Source organism: Anopheles darlingi, chromosome 3 (assembly GCF_943734745.1).
Source record: "Anopheles darlingi chromosome 3, idAnoDarlMG_H_01, whole genome shotgun sequence".
Lineage (NCBI taxonomy): Eukaryota > Metazoa > Arthropoda > Insecta > Diptera > Culicidae > Anopheles > Anopheles darlingi.
Window position 1 is genome coordinate 67,222,056 of NC_064875.1, and position 21,412 is coordinate 67,243,467.

The 21,412-nt window shown below is 48.1% G+C and overlaps 6 protein-coding genes across 9 annotated transcripts in view; 3 read left to right on the forward strand and 3 right to left on the reverse strand.

Annotated features, from left to right (window-relative positions):
- The window catches only part of LOC125954860 (uncharacterized), a 29,106-nt gene extending 22,187 nt beyond the window's left edge, over positions 1-6,919 (forward strand). For both annotated transcript variants that reach the window (XM_049685504.1, XM_049685503.1), the window contains exons 3-6: positions 166-226; positions 2,508-2,579; positions 5,852-6,100; positions 6,355-6,919. In XM_049685504.1, the coding sequence (XP_049541461.1) occupies positions 166-226; positions 2,508-2,579; positions 5,852-6,100; positions 6,355-6,523 (551 nt within the window). In that variant the 3' untranslated portion in view covers positions 6,524-6,919. The remainder of the gene's footprint in view (positions 1-165; positions 227-2,507; positions 2,580-5,851; positions 6,101-6,354) is intronic.
- The window catches only part of LOC125954772 (probable methyltransferase TARBP1), a 321,619-nt gene that overhangs the window by 20,862 nt on the left and 279,345 nt on the right, over positions 1-21,412 (forward strand). The window lies entirely within an intron of this gene.
- On the reverse strand, positions 6,930-7,740 carry LOC125954886 (protein Asterix). The gene is made up of 3 exons (XM_049685537.1): positions 7,622-7,740; positions 7,421-7,546; positions 6,930-7,349 (listed from the first exon to the last, which is right to left on the reverse strand). Exons 2-3 carry the CDS (start codon positions 7,539-7,541, stop codon positions 7,141-7,143), a joined length of 330 nt encoding a protein of 109 aa, XP_049541494.1. The 5' UTR covers positions 7,542-7,546; positions 7,622-7,740; the 3' UTR covers positions 6,930-7,140.
- On the forward strand, positions 7,938-9,593 carry LOC125954847 (ubiquitin thioesterase OTU1). Its single transcript, XM_049685487.1, has 3 exons — positions 7,938-8,472; positions 8,574-8,905; positions 8,969-9,593. Exons 1-3 carry the CDS (start codon positions 8,070-8,072, stop codon positions 9,179-9,181), a joined length of 948 nt encoding a protein of 315 aa, XP_049541444.1. The 5' UTR covers positions 7,938-8,069; the 3' UTR covers positions 9,182-9,593.
- LOC125954852 (general transcription factor IIF subunit 2) lies at positions 9,548-10,572 on the reverse strand. Its single transcript, XM_049685493.1, has one exon. It carries the CDS (start codon positions 10,474-10,476, stop codon positions 9,661-9,663), a length of 816 nt encoding a protein of 271 aa, XP_049541450.1. The 5' UTR covers positions 10,477-10,572; the 3' UTR covers positions 9,548-9,660.
- Positions 10,678-12,493, reverse strand: LOC125954840 (uncharacterized). Of its 3 annotated transcripts, none has more exons than XM_049685475.1 (4): positions 12,408-12,493; positions 12,045-12,193; positions 11,888-11,982; positions 10,678-11,819 (listed from the first exon to the last, which is right to left on the reverse strand). In XM_049685475.1, the coding sequence occupies exons 2-4, from the start codon at positions 12,102-12,104 to the stop codon at positions 10,853-10,855; spliced, it is 1,122 nt and encodes a 373-aa protein (XP_049541432.1). In that variant the 5' UTR covers positions 12,105-12,193; positions 12,408-12,493; the 3' UTR covers positions 10,678-10,852. The 3 variants fall into 3 exon arrangements, with proteins under 3 accessions (XP_049541432.1, XP_049541431.1, XP_049541433.1); XM_049685474.1 differs by having other exon boundaries at positions 12,262-12,477; XM_049685476.1 differs by lacking the exon at positions 12,408-12,493 and adding an exon at positions 12,306-12,320.

Here is a 21,412-nt window from a genome sequence, read left to right on the forward strand (position 1 = left end):
GCTCCAAGCGATACCGAACACTAGGGGGCGAGGACCAGTTCGATAACGATTGAATATTTGGGGACAGTGTCCTCGTTTCGGTAGGGTGCTGGTAATTCTTCGATTTCTTAACATCGTACCCAAGGCTAACCAACTCTTTCCTTTTCTTTTTCATTCTTTTTCCAGTGGTCAGTGGCGTCGGCATAGACATAATGGTCCATGGTTACACTGCAGGTGTTTATATTATGTAAGTCCCTTCCGCACCACATCCCGGCTGCTTGCACACAGAAGAGTGCATGAGGAAAATCGTCCGCAGCTTGTACCACTAGCTGGACAAGGCTTATCGTTTCAGCTTCCTGTTCACGGTACCGGAAACCAGCCCGGCTGTTGGCGGCCGGTAATCTGCAGTCTGGCCAGCTTCCTCCTTGCCTCCCGGGTCGGTCTAGACCGGTCCGGTTTTTGTGTAATTTGCGCTGTGCAACCGAGAGAAAGGCGTGCAAGACCAGACCAGTGCGCAGTAATTGTTTTCTCGAAACATTTGTCCGCCATTAGTGTGGCTCGACTTTTACCATTTTACAAAACGGTCCAGACCGGAACCACAACGATAATCGTTAACAGATAATTCTGGGGCCAATTTTCGTGGTCCACTTGGTAGTCGATGTTGTACACGGCAGTCTCTGCAACAACTGCTGCTGGCACTGATGCTGCTGCAGAAATTGCTTGTCCTAGCTAGCAAGACCGTCGCAGATTCTTGGTAGTGTAAGCAGTTTTTCGGACAGCTGCTGCATTAGCTACGGCAAAATGTCTTTTCGAACCATTCACTGGCCATCCAAAGCACTTTCGTGGAATGCTATTAGAGCTGTTTATTCATTTGATTTCAGTTTTGTTCCGATTTTTTAAGTTGAAATATGATCTGGATTCCAACGCCGCCTTCCAGCGGTAGAATTATGCAATTCTATGATATTGATATCCGGCGTCTAAGGGACAATCAGTTCCCAAGAAAAAATATCTGAAGCTTACAGGTGTAAAAAGCTATGAAAAGAATCGATATCTGTTTTCCAATTAGGGTTTGCCGACTTGTCTTTTTAGATCAATGCACCTGTTTTCAATACTTTAGCGGTTCCTTGTTTCATTTCTACCGGTTCAATGCTTACTGTACTTTTTGAACAATCCAATTGATTTATCATTCACTTTGCTGCTGATGGTAAAACATTATCATTGTTTAGTTATTTCAAGCATTATAATGTGTGGAATTTGCCGATTTCTAAACGTTTTCTTATTAATAATTAGATACAATTTTTTTGGGTAATTTACTTAAATTAGTATTTCACGTATTAAAGTTATATTTTGCTATTATATTTTGGTGTTTGTAGTGCACTTACATGATTTTCCTTTCTTTGATTATTTATTTTATAATTTATGATATAGGCAAAATAAACAAATCAACAAATATAGTTTTAAGATGTTTAATTTTTTCCTATTCAATTGTTAAAATATTATTATTACAACATAATTTAATAAGACATAGTTCATTCACTGATCGCTTAAACAATAATCGTGTCCACTTGAACTAGCAAACATTGGAACAAATAGCCCATAACGGGCATCGTGCACAGCCATGGCTCCTCTGCCATTATCCTAAAGTGTGCTAATACACAACGACTGCCTCGGTATCGTAGGTCACCTATAACACGGGCCAGCATGCGTTGTGCCCCATCAGTGCTGTACACGCTGTTTGCTGCATCTTTGACGCATCATCATTAATTAAATGTCGAGTGCCTCCATACGGGGCAGTGTTGTGTACTGCATGTGTCGGTCCGGCCCCCTAAACCCGAGCGCAACACCTTGACCTCCACCCCAGCGAGGGCACCCGCCATCGTCATCAGCCCTACCAGGAGCGATTACCGTGAATACAGGTCGACAAAACATGACCATGAAACGGATTGGTGCGGTCTACTGGCACCAGCCAGCTCTCCGCTTTTGTTTGATGCACTTCATGCAGCAGCACCATAATGAACCAGCAAATGGTGGTGCATCGCCCGTGCTAGTTGGGGACACAATTCACTGAAGCAAAAGTTGTTTAAAAGAAAATTTACTACATTCCCTCTGGAGGATCCCTCTGGCGCCATCGTGTTCATCGTTTGCCTCGCCGGCCGGTCTCAAACATTCCGTAATTGCATCGTGGGCCGCGGATTCACACGCGAAAAGCACGGAATCCGTAGCCCGGCATGTTGAGCACTGGTGGCTCTGGCTGCTGCTGCAGGGAATCCGAAGCAAACCGATCTTTTCATTACATTCCCATTATTTCCCCGTGGGCCCGAGGACTCCCGTGCGCCGCGCCAAAGATGGAGAACTTTTCCAACCCGCTTGGTCCCCGCTGCAGACGCTCTCTCTTCATTTATTTATAAACCCGTTTTTTTCCCCCTGTTGTTTAATGCTTTTCCCATTTTCCTTTGCTGCCCATCTGGCCGGAACTTCCTTCAGTTTTAACTTCTGTCTCTGTTCTCCTTCTCTACCTCCCGTTTCAGTGTTGCTTCCGTAGTTATCTTCTTACTGGAAATCAAATGGCTCTTCACGCTGTTCATAGTGCTGTGTACAAAGTAAGTTTTTAAAAATAGGGTACAGTTGGCACCGGGAGTGGATTTTATTGTAAGAAATCGTTAGTCGGCAAGGTACAAAGCAAAGAGAAGAGAAAACACCCCACTTCGTGCAGTTCTGCTCGAAACTCAACACGCTCAAGCTGCAGCCGACGGGAGGACGGTTTGGTCCGGAAAATGGGGTCACCGAACCGTTTGGTGATGAGTGGTTTATGTGGTCGTGCCTCTCGCCCACTATCTAGGTCGAAGTTGGTGGAGGGAGATGCGAGAAATAAAAACGTGAAATCTCACACAGATACACTCATCAAGGCAGGCGAAGTTTAAAGCTTTAATCAGATTAAGTTCAGGGGTTGAGGCTGCATGCAGGCATCCGGCGATCAGATCCAGATTTATGTTCCTTACTGTGGCGTAGCGCAGAAATTCAATTTCCATTCAGCACTTAATAATATGCAAAACATGAATTAAAACACTTGACAGGTGCAGGTGACACAGTGGAGATAGGCTATTGTTTCGCAGCGCGATAAGTAGGCCAGTTTCGTACCGGGCAGGACGACACTTTATCCTTGCATCCTCGTTCGTACAAGCATGGCCCTTACCACGGCTTAGCAGGCTATGAATTCGTTCCGGTTCGGTCTGCATTAAGGTTGATTTGTCTGCCTGTGTATGTGTGACTGAGTGTGTGTATGTCTAGAATGGAAGCTCCCGAAAGAGCGCTAGTTATTACTGACAATGCCATGCATCAACCAGACCTGCCCTCCCCACCCCAGACACTTCCATCCTCCAACCCCACAGACGACCATGTCGACCGTTGCTGTAGCAGTGTGCACTGTGTACTTCCGGTAGATTTAACAAAACATTAAATCTGCTCACTCATTCATCGCATTTACAGCGGCAGACGGCGTGTGAGTTTCTGTGTATTACCCAAGCCTCGACCGTATGTTGTGCCGGCGCCGTGTTTCAGGCTTTTTCGTAAATCATTTCCCTCCCAATAGTAGTGGTGGTCGGTCGGTCGGTGGGCCGAAGGGTTTATTGTTGTTGGGTGGTTCCCGTGTGCATCACTTTGGGACTGGCCTCTGCAAAATGGGGTCCGACCGAGTCCTTTCCTCCCTCCGTAGCATAAAACTGCATAAACAATGTCTGTACATGTATGTCTGATTGTGTGTTTCCATGAGCACTTAAGTGTATTACGCCTCTGTTTGTGTACACACAAGCGGCGGGGTTATTGTTGTTGGGATTTCTCCCCGGGCTTTCTTCCCGGAAGCACCAGTGGGGGCGGTGGTGCTGGTGTTGGTTGTGAGCTTGTAGCGCTGTATGTGACTGTTTAAGGCCAAAAGAGCCATAAACAAAAACAACACCAAACGAGTGGCTACGAGTTTTCGTCCTTCATTTCGGTGACGGAACCAGTTGCCGGAGCGTGAGCGTGAGCGTGAGGGGCCAGCGTAATCTATTGCCTCTTTTTGAGCAACAGACCGTCCTCTTATCGCGGTCCCGGAGTTATGGAAACACAGATGCTTTCGCGCATGGAACCGTTCTTACAGTTTGATGTCTGTCTCTGGGAGATAACTGTAGGCAAGTCAATAAAAGACGACAAATGCTGTACGCTTGAGGCTAAGATCGCAAACAGTTCGTGTGCACACACACATGACACACTTCAGGACGATTCGGGAACCGTTGCCGTTGTCTGCAAGTGGTGGAGACGCATGGTTGTTTTTTTAAAATGGTGTTTCAATGGCAAAAGAGTTAGCCAGAAAGAGGCTATCTTTAAGCTTCAAATGGAACACATTTAGTCGTATAAATTAGATGCAGGGGAGCAAGCTTAATGTTTAGATTTATGTGTTGAGACAATGCAATGATATTTGTATTCAACAATCCCATCACCCGATTTTGTCAACTATCAGTGAACAATAGAGCCTGGAGGTTTTTATAAAAATCCGATAGAATACACTACTAAATGTCATAGAATGCATAATTTATGCCCTCATCACGATTTTAAAAAAATCGGTAAAATAAAAATCATTTTCCATTTCTAATCATCAAACGCTGAAACAGCCATACAGAAGAAAGCTTTTAACCAGAGCATCGTATTGCCAACCCAAAAGGACAACCGGCTCGGATCACCGATGCATGCCATGTCCATCAGCTTTACACACTTGGGCGCTTGCAGAGAAAGCGATCCACTGAACCGCGTGGCGCAGGTTCCCCCAAGGGCACCGAAGGATTCCTACGGACCCGGCGTAAAGCCAGCGGAAGGATTCACGAAACAAAACAAAAGACGAAACAAACTTATGCTCGGCTCGGCGGCACGGCGGCGCGGCGGCTATTCATAGTTCCCATTTCCGTAGCACTGTGTCTGTGCGCTGCGGTCCCTGGGATAAATCAGCGATCTACTTCCTGTTTCTCGTTGGCTTTGTGTAAAGTCCGGACAACAAACGGATGCACAACAACGGTGGCGCGCTAGCCGGTTGGCTGGCCACTGGCTGCGAAAAGGGGCGCCACTTTGCGCTTCTTGGAAACGATAAATTTCTCTGAATGAAGCTTGCGGCTGGCATGAAGTAGAGCAAGATGGGGAGAAATCTTGAACCCACCGGTGATGGCAACCTTAGCCAGTGAAGCCGGAGGTTCTTCCGTTGGATGTAATGTTTCAATTAGTTGGCTCCAAACAATTTAATTTGCAGTCCCGGTCCCAGTTGGGTGTGGTTTTGAGATGAGAGAGAATACAATATGTAACGTGAGCTACTTAAATCGTTATCTGAGTTGGTAATCAGCTAGTCGTTACAACCATACCAGCGCTATGGAGATTAGTGTGGACGCTGTGGAGCAAGCAGTTCATGTCGATGTCCTAGACGACAGACTTTGTTCGCGATAAATATTGTTGTCTGACACGCAGCGTAACCTCCTGGCAGCGTGCCCCCTATGGGTTTGTTGGTTGACCTCAACTCATTACACTCAACACCACGTGGTGTCGTGCGGTAGAATCTGCGTCAGCTAAATGTCGTGCAATGCGGGTACGGCGAATTGGTGGAGTCCAACAGCGCCGCGCGATGAAATTTGCACGCCGTCTAGGCACTCATAATAGCATGGAAAGACCGCAATGGTACCTTCATTTGGCAAGCTTATATAATACTGATACAGATACTCTCTAAGCATACGTAATTAGCCCAAAATTGTCAATAGGATGTAGGAATGGTCTGTCTTTTCAACATTAAATAGGTTCTTTTTTCTTAAAACTTACTCGCGAAACTTCATTAACGGCATTTCTGTTCTTCTCTTCTCAGCAACGATTACTCGTCCAGCTGTTACCAGTGCTGGAGTGTGTGCCGGTACTGTGGCGGATGGCATCTAACCTTTCCCTACGTGGCCTTAGGCGTAGCGCTGATCTTGTGGCCCCATCGACTGTGGTTGAGTCACGTGGCTGGTGGACTGTTAATCGGTTTGGGGATGCTGCGGTTGCTGACGGTGTGCAAGTCCCGGCCACACAGTAAAGACGACGAGCTTCTCAATCATTTCGACGAACAGGTAGACAGGTAAGCCCAGGAGCCCGACAGTGCCGGTAAATCTCGCTAACCCGCCCGGGAAAGAGGCTGCCAGAACAGTAAACTTGTTGGTGATGATGGCTAGTAGGCAAATTCAATTACAAACTTTTACGTTTCGACACGCTTCGCTGCGTGTTTTTGTGGAGTCGACTGGACCGACCGATCGGCCGGCCGGCCGGACACGTGCTCTACATCAAAAGTATCCTGAAAGTATAACTATCCGACGACTTTCTTCCTCTCAACAGGTACGACAATCTATCGGATGTGCTGGTAGACGATTCGATGCCTGAACCGGGCCAAAGCCTGGAAGACGACGATGACCCGGACGATGATGTAAACGATGACGATGATGTGGATGTTGATGATGATGATGACGATGATGACGATGTTGCGCTGCACACGGGAGGCATTTGACCGGAGCAACGGGTGGTGGTGGTGACGGGACGAAAGACGACGGCGATGGCGGCGGCGGTGAGCGTGAGGAGATGCATGAACCAGAACTACGAAAAGCTGGACAACGATTGTGACTGCGATGTGATTAAATAGAAGGAGACAGTGTTGTAAATTTCCGCGATTCCGCTATGATGCGCAATCTTGTAAATAGAACAAATGAGTTACGAATAAAGTGCAGCCGACGGTAAGGTGTGGCCTGTGGCTCCGGTGGTCTGATTGGGTCCGGGGGATCTTCTATAGGCGACTATAGATGGTCGACTTATTACTTTTTTCGTTAATGTTGCGCGTATAACGTTTAAATAAAGAATTCAAGAATCATAACCTGTTGTTTGCTAATGGATACGAGTTAATTCAATAAACGAAACATTTGAAATAGAGTATGCCAAATTAGCGAATGTAACATGTCGGATGTATTCTCAATATATTCTGAGGTTTATGGGATCCTTTGTGTACCCGGAAGCATTTACTGTTCCATGGGTTCCCCCCTAACAGCAGAGGTTTCTTATAAATATTATGTGCTTCGTGTGCTTTGGGGCCATGCGAATGGCGGTTTGTGCCCTTGTGGGGTTCCGGAACGGTTACATCGATTGCCACGGAGGAGTCATTGGCGTTGGGTTCTGCAGGTACGACATCACGACGGCACTGACGCTCAGCATGAACGAGGACAGCACCTGCTTGGCATCGTCGGAGATCCGGGAGTTGGCGAAGCTGATGCAGGAACAGTACAGGGCCAACCAGGCGCACCATTTGAGCTTCATCATTAGACCGCACATCGAGAATATCATTCCTGTGAATGGACATTTCAATCGTTACGACGGCACACGGCGAGGAAGGAGAATCTCTGGCCGAGGAACTTACCGAGGATATTCATGTAGTCCGGCATCAGGTCGTCTCCGACTCCGGCGCCCTGATTGGCAGGATCGACTTGCTTGTAGCGCTGCACCTTCTCGGCACGACGAGGATCGATGAGCATGGTCATTGTGGCTGCAACGTAGGAGAAGATTTAACTAAGTTTAAGTGTGTTTTAAGTGAAAATTCTGCCTTTTATACCTGAATTACCGTGTGCCGTAGGAGGGTGAAAATTTCGTGGAACACCTGAGAACTGTCAAAAAACCAAAACAAAAATCGGATCCTGATTTTTTATGATTCCCGTTGAAATCCCTGACGTACGATGTATTTAATGAACTGTGTAATGTTCTTAAGAGTTTTTTTATTTCATTTTTACAGAAAGTACAGAAATTTCAGCTAAAAAATCAGCAAATCGGTAGTCATCCAGGTGACCGTCGCAGGATCAGCGGCCACCTTCCGTAACTTGAATTTTGAAGACATGCTTTTTATTTTCTATCCAAGTGACGGTGGTTTTTGTTTATTTTTATTCCCGAAAAAAAAGACCCGAAAAAAAGGGTGTAAAAACTGATAAAATCGCGTAAAATCGCACGTAACAGAGAAAGAAATTCGCTGGGAAAAGGGCAGCCGTTCGAATCCATCCTGTGTGTGTGTTTGCGTAATGGGGTTTTCGTTGAAGCTCAAGACCAAAACGGGCCAGCAGCACATCGTGAGCAAGCTCACAGACACGACCACCGTCGGTGACCTCAAAACGCGGATCACGGAGTTGACCAGCATTCCGGGCGATGCCCTACACGTGGTTCTCGGGTTTCCTCCCTTTAAGCCCCTCGATTTCAGCAACGAATCGAGCCACCTACCGGCCGTCGGCATCAGCAACGGCGACACGCTCATCGTGGAGGAGAAATCGCTAACGGCCGAGGAGCGCCAGCAGCTGGAGGCGGCCAAACGGCTGGAGGACGACGAGAAGCTTGCCCGAGAGCTGGCCGCTCAGAGCACGGAACAGGGAGGCATTTTGTTGAAAAAAGTGGTGCCGGCGGACAATTCTTGCCTTTTCACGAGCATAGGTAGGTGCGGAAGGGCCGGGTAGATGACATCACAGCATCGACATCGATCGATCGACCTATTTTGCGACCTATTTTACACGTCCGTCTTCTTCCTTTTGTAGGTTTCGTGCTCACGGGAAAGGTTGATCCAGAAAACAGCCGGTATATGAGGCAGATTATTGCCGCCACGGTCAACTCGGATAAACAGGAGTACAACGAGGGCATCCTGGGACGACCGAACGATGAGTACTGTGCCTGGATACTGCAGCCCGAATCCTGGGGTGGTGCCATCGAGGTTTCCATCCTGTCGGCCTACCACGGTCTAGAGTTTGACGTGGTCGACATCACCAACGCAATCATCAATCGATTCGGGGAGGACAAAAACTACGGAATGAGAGCGTTTCTACTGTTTGACGGTATCCACTATGACCCACTGTACCTAGAATCGACGAGTGTATGTATCACGCTTGGTATATCGTCAAGAGCTCTGTATGATTTTAATTTGCCAACTTTCTAGGGAGAGCCGGCGAAAACGATCTTCCCGATCGAAGACAACTCAGTGTACCTGCAGGCCGAGCAGCTGGCCAAGGAAGCGAAATCATCCCGTCAGTACACGGATGTGAACAAGTTCACGCTCAAATGCATAGACTGCGACTGCTTCCTGAAGGGCCAAACGGAGGCTCAGCAGCACGCCCAGAAGACGGGACACATTAATTTTGGCGAGGTTTAGTGCAACGATCGCCGGTAGGGGGTAAGCGGGCACACATAGCAGCCCACACAAAGACAGAGCGTTCCGTTTTCCTCCGAGTGGGGTGCGTGGTATACAAAGTAGTTTGCTTGGATTTCTTCTTTCGGTTAGTGTGTTTGCTTAATGCTTAGTTCAATTTTATCATTTTCCTATCGACCGCTTCCATACTGTGCATGTCGCTACCCCACACGTTTCGAGTCTTTTCTTCCGATTCTCGCCCGACATCATGTAAACGGTATTTCACTCTCAGGTTCTGAAAAAAGACTAAACAAATATCACGCAATACTCTTTCTCTCAGCACTATTACATGGCTTTGCTTCGGTATTTAATTTAAAAAATGAAATTTGCGAATAAATTTATTACTCATCGTGTGTTTCGTCCATCGGGTCCTTCTACAACGCAACTATCCTAACACCACCGTCGCTAGCAACTGAAAAACGCCTGTTGTCCGCTCACAATCATCAATCGCTATCACTATCCGAATTGGCTTTGGCCGCGTCCGCTTCCTTCTTGTCGTCCTCCTTGTAGTGCCGGTACTCCTTCTTCAGCTCCCACATGTTCTTGTGCGGGTTTTTCATGTTGTAATCGCACACCTCCTTCAGGATTTCCTTCAGATAGCTGATCGGCTGGCGCGTCAGCTTCACCAGATCCTTGATGTTGTAGTACTGGTGTTTCTCGAACGCGTTGAACAGCATGTCCAACACCGCGTTCTTGTCCTCGCGGCTCTTCTTGCCCTCCGCCTTCTTGCGCTCCCGATCCTCGATGTTGTGTTTGTGATCGGAAACGGGTTTGTAGTTGTGCACGATCTTCTCCAGCGATTTGATCTGCCGGGCAGGTTGTGAGGCTTTCCGGATCGATTCGAGTTTCATCTTCATATAGCAATTGTCGGCGTACGGGCGGCACTCCAGCTTCTGCACGATGCGCCCTTCCATGTACTGTTTTTCGCACTCCGGGACCGGATCATCCCGGGTGGTGGTGACGGCGTGCGAAAACACGCCCAGCGTCTGCTTCGTCACGACCGACACGTCCAGCCGGTGGTCGCGGGGGATTTCCTCGGCCGGATCGATGTTGATAACGGCATCCGACAGTGTGAGCGAGACCTGCGTTTTCTGACCAGACTGTTTGAAGATCTTCAGCTTGCCCACCTCGATGTTACCGGGCGCTTTTTCCCACTTGTTGGCCATATATTTTGGGACTTTCACGAGCCACACACCACGGCCCGCATTCGACAGGTCCAGCTCCTTGTCCACACGGATCGCTTCACTAGGGCCCGACATCCTGGCTTCCACGTGTGAAAAGTGGCCCGGAAAATGGGGAAATATCGGGAAAACTCTGGACCTGGATCTTGGAATGTTTTTCGCGCGGAAGAAAAGTTTATCGTTTTTGTGACGTTCAGAAACAAAATAAACGGTCAATTTTGACCAGCAAACGATAAGTCCTTGGCGGTTGATTTTTGGAAAAACCGGTGGAAATTCGATTTTTGTAGGATTTTTATTCCACAGAGATTTCTCATTGATTGAACAAATTGTAATTGAAATTCATGTCTTCATTTCACTGCCGATCGTGACATTTTAAGGATCCAATAACCGATAATCACACATTCTTAATACCAGCTTAACAGCCTTAAGAAATACCGCATCGAAAGGGAAGTTATCACACTATGCGATACACATTTTCCGTGAGTCGCGTTATCAACGGATCGAGTACCTCGGGCCGAAGCGAATCTTGCCACATCTGCTTCAGCAGCTTCTCAGCTTTGGCCGTCTCACTGCTACCCGTCGATTCCATGAGCGCTTTCGGTGCCGTCGAGATGTCCATAGTGAGATAGATTAGTGCCCGGCTAACGAGTGGTTCCTCGGGATCACAAATACTGTGGAAAGCCTGTGCTGCTTTTGGTGGGATATCCTCCAAGTTCCGCACAACCATCACGCTGCGTTCCCGCAAAGCCTGTGCATACTCGGCCACGAACACACCAAAGTCGCTCGCAATATCCGGCTGCTTGAAGCGCTCACTCCCGAGCACGATCGGTGCTGTGCCACCGAAGCAATCGCTCGTAATTTTCGTTACATTCTCCAGGAACCGGCTCACAACGGCCGGTGCGCCATTGTGCATAAATAGAAATGTTCCCGGTTTTGGTCGTGCCGTGGTGTGCGTCGCCTGCCGTACACTGCAATCCAGCGAATCCCAAAGTGTACTGTCGATCGAGTGGTAACTAGATTCCAGGATATCAAAATGAATGCACGACGGTTCTGCTGCTTTTTTCTTGGCGCTTCCACCGGAGAACAATCCTGCAACAATAATGAGCAAGACAGCGACCACTATGACCAGCGACATGAAAGTGTTTCCGTTCTCCACATCGTTCACGGGTGGCCTGGGTGGTGTTGGAATACGCTCTGCGACGAAAGGAATGGTATCAATTCCATTCAAGGAAGGCGTTCGCTGCCGTCTTGTAATGACTAGTGTAGGCTGCCGGATATGACGCACCAAATCCTGCTGCTCATTCTCGCTATCCTCTGTAATTTCCACCTCGTTGTCTGATGTTTCTTCTTCATCGGTGAGGGTTTGATGTGATGATTTATTTACGCTGGTCTCTGCACTGTGGGCCTCGAACGAGTTGGATCTAAAGCAAATAGAGCGTATCGTTATCGCATTTTTATACTTTACTCGTCGTCCTAGGTGTTTACTTACACAGAAAGTAATGCTGCGGTTACGGCACCATCGTCTATAGAAGATTTGCGAAAACTTTCCAAAGTTTGGCGGCGCCGCGGGCCTGAAAGATTTCTCTAAAGCACGGCGGAATGATTAGAAATAGGATCTCTTTTCCCTAGGATAACGATTAAAGTACCTTTGCAAGTCTTTTTGCAGTGCTGGACACGGAAATATCTTCATGAAACTCTCCCGGCATCTCGCAATCGTCTTCCTCTTCTGCTTAACGATTTACTCCAGTAAGGCTACAGCTTCCTTGACCTTTGCAAGCTACTCTGAAGGTATAGCCTATATAACAGTACAGATTAATAAATAGGAATTAAAACAATCAACTATTTTTAAAAGAAAACACTTGCCGGTGCGATCAAAAGGCTATAGCTGCCCTCGAAAAAGACTATACCTCCGAGGTTTTTTTTGCGCTTCAAGTTTTTTGCACTTTCCTGGCCCACTTTCCCAACGGAAACGAAGGCGGGAGTTGCAAATGATATTAATTAGCTCTTACCACCATTATCTTTAGCACGAAGAACTTAAAAAAGTTAAAAATTCCTTTTCCAAAGCGATTTTGAACCAAAACAAACTTCTAACCTCAAAACCAAAACAGCGGCACAGGGTTGTAGCCCGGTTTTTGTAGTGAGCTTTTTCTTTTTGGTACCTAACCGATTTTTTGGTTCCTAACTCGACTTTTTGGTACCTAACCGATTTTTTGGTTCCTAACTCGACTTTTTGGTACCTAACTCGATTTTTTGGTTCCTAACTCGACTTTTTGGTACCTAACTCGATTTTTTGGTTCCTAACTCGACTTTTCAAAAAACTGACTTCAGTGCCCTCCGGTCAACCCGGTCGCCCCGAGAACTGGACAATTCCCCGTGAACAAAAAAATTGACGCCTGAGGCGTCAAGTAACGCCTGACGGGAATAGGGACCTTATTGATATTTTTTATTTTTAGACCTCTAGATCTTTTAGATTCTAAACCGACGGAAAATTTAAGCCCCTTTTTCCTCCTTTTTCGGCAAAAGGATTCGGATTTTAAACCCCTTTTTCGGCAAAAGTAGCCCGAGCCGAAGTGGACCCCCCCCACCCGTCGACAACCTTTCCAAAAACGTGATGCGCGCACGTGCGTTTTTCAAATTTTCACGTTTTCCAAGACCGTTACTGAACGGTTCGGACGGATCGAATTTTGAGGTCTAATTATTCTTTATCTTTATACTATTTGGAACACTAAACTAAGCTAAGATAAGATCCGGCAAGAAAACAACACGGCCATTGCGCAGGATCACTACGAACTACTACGAACGGTAGCCGAAGCACGCTGGCCAGCCGCCGAGAGTGTACCGTGTTTGTGTTATGCTGCACAGATGATTCCTTTCGTTTCCGGATTCGGTTTTCGGTGCCTTTCAAGAGCCCATGCTGTTCTGATTGCGGTAGGTTTTTCCTCATCCTCGGCCAGTCCAGTGCGAAAATTCAGCGCGTCCGGAACGGATCTTAGAGCCGAACCTTTCGTCGGTGGAAAACGGTTGTTCGCGCGCACGTGTAACGTGGTCCGTTGGGGAACCCGAGATTACCGCCGAATGACGTGGGAACGAGGATAGACGGATGGGAAGAAGGGACTTGTAAAGCCGTAACGCTTGGGACCGTTCGGAACCCTTATAATCCGGTCTTAGTGGCGTGTGAAACCGCCGGATCTACCCCCCCAGAAATGGAGTGTGGTCGTGGTGGGTGGCCGCTTAAGTAGCCATCGTTTCCGGTGGAAAAAGTGAACTTACACAACGTGTTTCTCGGTAGTAAGGGCTCAGGACATCGTCATCGGTGGTCGGCGTCGTCGGTGAACCTTGAAAGGCCATTCCTCCGCACCTCTTTCTATTTCCCTCTTCTCGATTTCCTCGGAAGGTGAGTAGTCGTTTTATGGGTGAAACATTGTCGTCCAACTCCCATACGGTCCCACACCGCTCCCTCTCCGGGGTGCCGCCGCGAGCACAAAAAGAGGATTGATTAATGTGTTCGACGCTCACTGATGGTGTCGGGGGCGTTGGGAGCTTCCGGGCAACAAAAAGGGTTCGAAACTGTGGCCGGGATACAAAGTTGATCCTATTTCGAGTGAGTGTGTGTGTGTGTGTTTGCCGGTGTAGGTGCGTCGTGTGCTAACGGAAGTGCTTATTGCTCGCCGTTATTTTGAGGCTAACCCAACGGCCCAGAGCGTTGCGTTGAACCATTCTCGGTCATAATTCCTGCTGTTTGTTTCCGGACCAAGCGGTAGTTGTTCTAGCCGTAGGCAGGCTGTACTGTGGTGTTTTGCGTTGTACCAAATGCCAAAGGGCTGTCCATGTCGGACGCTTGTTAATGGAGAGATATGTGTTGATGCACACGTAGTGTAGGTAGGATACGGGAATTCCAACAATTTTCTATGTGCACTCGCCATTGAGCATTTCGGCGGAATGCTCGTAACGATCAATTGGTTTTGTAATTTATCTGTGTATGTGTGCATTCGACGGCCACGTATGCATACTCATTAATGTTCGGTAAGTATTGGGCTAGCTTCGAAAGGTATAAGCCATAAAATCGCATTTTTAATCGAACATCATCACTGCCGTCGGGCATGCAACGGCGATTTAACTACTTCTATGGCCACCAGCAGTAGACGAACGAAAGCATGATGCTTGGTGTAATCAACATTGACGTGGTTGTGGGCGATATTGGCGCCTTGGGACGACTCGCGTTACACGTGGTGCTCCGGCCATGGACGGAGAAGTGTGAAAGTTGTGTTCTGATTTATGGCAAAACTTCCAGCCATTGTTCTGGCTGGATGAGTGTGTGTGTGCTTGAGAAGTTACTAAAGTTATTTACATGGCCTGCTTAGTCTGCTGCTGCTGCTGCTGGTCGTTGCTAGACATCATCATTCACATCCTCCGGAAGGAAGGCGTGCTCGGCAGCTCCTAGAGCCATATCCTTTGCTTATCGAACTGATCCGTTGCCCCAGAGGAGGTCTCCAAATTCCCGTTGGTCGTGTTGAGACTCGATAGTCCTGCCTACGGTCTGGTTGTAATGGAATTTTTAATCAGAAATTAACCGTTATAGCCTCGTTGGAGGTGCCACGCGCAGTCCAGGCAGTTTGATTTGTTATCACACTTTAAATCAATAAAACACTTCCGCTGGCGTCATAAATCAAGGGGAAAACTTAATTATATCCTTCGCTTTGGCTCCCTGGATTCCAATCGTAAATTATCCGAACACTGAACTCGGTCCAATCTTTGATTTAATTGGACTGCCCGGAACTGATGGCCTCGGAGCTGACGGTGCCATTCTTGCCATTACGCAGCGAATCTCCTAACCTCCCTAAAATGTGTGCAAAGTAGTTGAACCGTTGCATGCCCCTACGAACGGTAAACGACGGATAAGAGCTTCGTTTAGGAGCAGCTTCGTTGGCTCCGAGGCTCCATCACATGTTGGCCACGACCTCGGAACCGTGCCACCGTTGCGCCCCGTCAACACCGAAAGGTGCCGAGATTATAATTCCATTTACGTTCGCCATGATACTACTTTCGGTATCACTGGCGTTGGTGTTGGCGCCGTGCTAACTTTTATCAATTAGTACCTTCCCGGACGACACACTGCCGGCAGTGGCAAACTGTCGTGACGATGCCTGACGGTGCCGTAGGGCACCCAGCCAGCCAGCCAGCCAGCCAGCCAGACCACCTTACCAGCGTGTGCTTTATGATATGTACATATCTTTGCGAGAACATTATATCGCCGCTCTCCGGCGAACGGCGCACCCAGCGCATGCTAGACGCCGAAAGGACGAAAGGACATTATCTAGCTCAGTCATCTATGCAAATTGAGCCATCCTTTGCCTTAGGTCGGGGTACACTGTGTGTGTGTGAGAGAGAGAGGGAGGACAGTGTTCTGAACGGAACGGTACCATGCGCCTCCATTAACTATCCTGCGGTGTTGAAGGAAATTGTGGCCGAACGCGAACTGGTGCGCGAAGCAAATGTGACACGTTCGTCACGTCGTGAAAGGAGCAGAAAGAAAAGAAGGGTCCATGGGGCCAACGGGTTGGGCATTCCTGATGCTGCTGCTACTGTCGCTTGTGTTTGCTTTATGTCAAAAGCCCACCAGCTCCACGCAGCAGCAGCAGCAGTAGGCCACGTGCGTCCAACGATGGCCTGCTGTGTCCTACTGACATTAACCATACGAAGAAGGGGACCGCCAGCAAAGAAGAGTCCCTTGCATTCCACGCTCCTGACACTCGGGTTCCCCTTTTTTCGTCCTCCTGCCTTTTCTCCCGACGTGATGCTCCCTGATGCTGCTTCCGGTTTTACTCGGGGTCACGGCACGGCGAATGGACGCGAGACTGCAACGACTGCTGGTGTCGTTGCCTTGCGGCGATGGTCCCTTTAAGAGAAGATGGCAAGTTGGAGTGCCAATGATAACCCATCTTTGTAGGCGACCTCCCGGAGGCTCCCCATCGAGCACGTTGGCTAAAAGACGAGCTGCTGAAAGAGATCCCTATCGGTGTGATGTTTATGCGAGCGTGTGTGTGTGTGTGTGTGTTGATGGTGGGGCTGGCAAGACGATGGCTTAATCATGACACACACTCATCACCAACATCACTCGACCAGCGAGGCTTGCTGTCGAACCAGCAACAGCAACAGCAACAGTAGCTGCCGCCATTACACATTCACGACACATGGCATGCCCGCGTAAGAAGGATGTGTGCGCGAGACCCGCGAGATATCCCTCCCCGGCCCCGTTGTGATGGGTGATCTGTGAGCCCATTACTTCTGATGCCATCGTTAGGCATCAGATCTTAGGTCTCACCAACCCACCGTTTCGACTCCCTCGTGTCTGCTTAACTCAATTTCCCGCAACAGAGCTTAGCTTTTATGGTGGCGGCTCGTGATTCGCTCTTTTCCCAGGAATGTTTTTCCGTTTCCCCTCCCGGGCCGCTACCTCGGGTGTTGGCCATGTGAGTTGTGTGACGTCAAGGTGAAAGATGAAATGATGAACTTCTCCCTTTTTCTGGGTCAGTAGAGTATCCCAAGGCAACCAGCAACACGCCGCTAGCATCACCTTGGCGGGGATGAGGGACTCGTTTCGTACAATGATTTTAATCGGATTAACATTATCATTTCTCTCCTTTCACTTCCTATCCGTTCCGTTGAGTAAGAGAAGCAAAAGGAAGAAATCGATCGAAACAGCGGATCCCCGGTATAGGGTTTTTTCCTGCTTCCTGTGGCCTCGTTTTGAATTAACCTCCAAAGGAAATGCCACCGAATAGGAAATGAAATTCGCATTTCGATACGGCAGTGGCTGGGGACTTGGGCATGCTCCCACCTTGGTCGCCCCAGCAAAAAAAAAAGGGCAAACGTGATCGGATTACGGAAAATGGGAGAATAACGGTCGAACAGGTTCCTAGGACAACGCAAGATCCGCCGGTTCCACGTGCCACCAGCACACGGATCACTGACGACCAATTCGACATCATCGTTAAAAATTATGAACTTTCAGCACAATTGTCTTTTGCCATTAGGCCGGATTGGTTGCTTCAATGTGGCCGTGAATGTGTGCGAGGCATTAGAGGACATCGGGAGGAAAAGCCGTTTTCAAAGCGGAAAGGTCACAGGATGTATTATGTAAATTGCGTTCCGCGGAAATCTGTTGTAATGTTTAAACATATTGCATTAATTCGTATCGTTTTACACTATATGATATGATAAAAACGGATGCACGTCTGACTGCTATGTCACTTTACTGTTCGTTCGTTCTAAAAGCAATATGTTAAACTGCATTAGGAAAATGATACTCTCCTATTTTACAATTCCAGTAAAATTTGCTCATTAAGGTATTAGAATCATGAATTATTTTGTGTATTGCAAAGAAATACTACCTATAAAATCAATTATTGGTTCGACGAAGAAATTGATAATGATGAAATTGGCTCGTACATTAGAAGAAAAAATGCCAAAGTATCCAAAAATTCTTACTTATTTTTAAGTAGCACAGCGAAAATGGCTTCACTTTGACCTAATTTGAATGATTGCAGATTGTTGTAGCTTCAAAAGAACATGTCCATGAACAATACAAAAAAAAAACCTTTAAAAATTCGTCGAAACCTTCAAGAGGCTGACATCTAATTTTAAAACCAAATTCTTTTCAAGCTTGTCACAATAACGGCTCGATAACAAGGCAAGAAAGTCTTTATTACAAGTCCTCTCCATTGCAATGATACCGCCCGGACAAGTCTAGTTCATTAGAAAACGAACAAATCCAGCCCCAAATTGAAACCATTTCCTTCGGATGCCACGTGTTTCGCAATGGCAGGCAAACTAAGTACAAATAGCTCAAGGCCAACTCCGATTGCAGCGTCTACTCCATTCCATTTCCACAACCAAGCCTTCAACAACAACGCGACAAACCCTAGGGCTTCATCGTTGACGCGTCAACGGTGTCAGCGGTGGATGAATTAAATTTGCTTTAAAATTACATTTACGCGCTCTTGCCTGCTCTTGGCAGCATCCGACCAACAATGGCGACTGGCGAGCCACCAACCACCACTGCGGCGAGATGTGCCAAAGCCATTCCCCCCCTCCCTTGACAACGTCGTCACCGTCCGTGTTTATGCGGCCAGGAAGTTGCTCGAAGCAATCTAGAGGCTAAAGCGTGGCGTGAGTTGAAAACCGTTGACTGACTTTGGCCCACCGTTGCCGCAGGCTCGATTGATCGGAACAATAGGGACGAAAAGTTTTCTTCCTTCCAATGCCCTTCTCACGCGCCCTCCTCCTTCGAAGACAATAGTCACCACCGCTCACCAGGGCGCTAGTGACTTACTTCTTCGTTTGGCGATGGATTTTCCCGAGTCCGCGGCGCGGCCCTATTGAGAGGCCCAACAATTCGGTTCTGGCTCCCAGTGTCCCCGGCAACAATGGCGCGAAAAGGGAAAATTTTTAATAATGCACAGCCGAGAATGATGGAGTTGGAAAGGGAACCGAAGTCCCGCCCTGATAAACAGCATGTTTGGGGACTCTCTCTCTCTCTCTCTCTCTCTCTCTCTCTCTCTCTCTCTCTCTCTCTCTTTCTCTTTCACTTTATTTCTTTCTGCCATGCCCGTGGCCCTCTACCCTCCTGAGGGCCCCACGGTGTTTTGTGAATGATTCTTCGGGCATTAGCCAGGAATGAAAGTAGAGCTGAAAATAGAAAATGTCCTCCTTCGACTGCGATTGCTTGTTCGCTACATAATTCATACTAATTGAAGTAAACTTTTCGTCTGCCTGTCCCCATGGGAGTGAGGTGGAAGGGGGAAAAATACGATCCGGAATGCTGCGAATGCTGCCGAGGGATGCAGACCGAGGGGTTTTGTCGGATGGAAAATAAAATAAAAGCTGGATTACTCTACTTGCCCCCCTCCTGTTGAAGTTGAAGTACCGCACACTCGAAGCGAAAGCGCTTGCTGGTGAAAGTTTGTGATAAGAAACAGTCGATGCGGCTGCGGCTACAAGTTGCTAAATGTCGTTCATTTTCATTTGAAACCATCTGAAACCTCACTGGGTTGGCCCAGCAATTGGAGCAAATGTTTTCCCTTCGACAACAACGACGCTAGTGACCCTCTCTCCCTCTGTCTCTCTCTCTTTCGAGCAAGAACTAGTTTTCCGCAACATTTTGTACAGGGGGGAAAATTGCCATTATCAAGCGCCGACAGGCAGGTCGGTCCCCCGAAGACGGACCGAGTGTCCCTTCGGTCGCGCAACGTTCTCATTTTCGGTGCCGGGAGCGCAACCTGCATGCAAGCGATCATCCGCACCGTTTGCTGCACTCTGCGCGACGGACGAATGGAACCGGTGTGGAGGGTTAGCGGAAGAAAAAGCAGGTGCAGCACGAGTGCACGTCTGTCCAACTACATCGGAAGTCGTTGAAAACACGCAGAGCAATGATTAAGGTCCTGCAGTGCAGTGGCGACCAGTGGCCCCCGGTGGCCGAGAAAAAGGGAATCGTCTGCGACGAGGACGATGACGACGACGACGACGACGGCGGAGTGCAACTTTCGACAACGAAACGCTTTCACTCGCTCTTCACTATTCGCATTGCTGTCGTCGAGGCTGTCGATGCCCGAGGATACTACCGGGTGGAGGAGAGTAAAAAGAAAGTAAAACTTTTTCACCGAGGGCACCATCTGCCCTCTTTTCGGTCCTGCTCCGATCCGATCGCTTTTGGTCAGCACTCTGTCGTCGAAGGCTAATATACCGTTTTCTAAGCGCCAGGATGTAGCCAGTGGCATCATCTCGCCTGTGAGAGTGTTTTGTTTTCCTTTTTCCCGGGTTTTCTTCCATTTCTGCTTCCCGGTCAGTAGCAGCAGCAACAGCAGCAGAAGCAGCGGCATCTACAGCGATTAAGCGAACGAGCAGAGGACACCTGTGCCAGTCGCTAAACTTTCCCGAGAGTAATTAGTCCCGATGTTCTAAATTAATCTACCTAAATAGACTCTCGGCCACATGGTGTGTAGGGCATGGTGCACGGAGCTATGAGTCCTTATGGACCAAGTGAGGGAACAGAGGATGTCATGGCGAATTTTGAACGCTATGCCTACTCATCGGAATGAGATTAGGTAACTGTCGCATAATTACACTTTTTTAAATCGATCAAGTACTCCTCCAGTACAATGTTTTTCCGGCACGTTCTGCGGGCGAATGAAGCAAATTTTTAGTGTAAAAATTAAGGAAAGTTTAGAAAATTCCAAATTATTGTACAAGTCTCCACCGCACGTAATGTGCCCCGTTGTGTAATGCCAATAAGTGTGGCGGAAGAGGAGCAGCTCAACGAATCGTGCGAATTTCCCGAGCAGATTTGTCCAATATGCTGGGAGCTGCTGCTGAGCGACATCTGTTTCACCTGCTGTGGCCATCTGTTCCACTGTAGCTGCTTAAAGCGCTGGTTAAAATGGTATGCCACCCAGGGTGAAGGCTTGTATCATGTAAATTCGTTTTTTAATAAACCATTTTCCCCATTTCGGCAGCTCGAATACATGCCCGCAGTGTCGCATCCGGTGCGATTTGTTCCACCGGTTGGCACCTTCGCAGGGGAACCCGAACGGTCCTAGTGAGCAGCAGGACGACGGGTCAAACCAGGAATCTTCAAATCGGTGGCCTTTAAAGCCGATTCTGAGTTTGGTAGCATTTTTCCTGGTCGTCGCGAGTTGCCGTTTGCTGAAAGGAAAACTCGAACCTAACCAGTGAGGTAGTGGTTTGTGTCTCCGCTTGATCGTCACTCGATCTGCTCGAAATGTGATCGTAAGGTCGCCGCCGCCGTAAGCCGTTAGCCGAATGCGTAAAACAAAAAAGCACCATTCCAATTCGTCACATCACTCGGTCAATTATGTCTTCAAGGAGAAGAGGAGCACCCCTGTCCATCGTTACTATTCACGCGGTTATGTTCCATTTTTGACGGTCAAAGCGAAGTGATGGCCCATACGGATACCACATAGCATGGTGCACGGTATGGCCACGACGTCGGACGTTC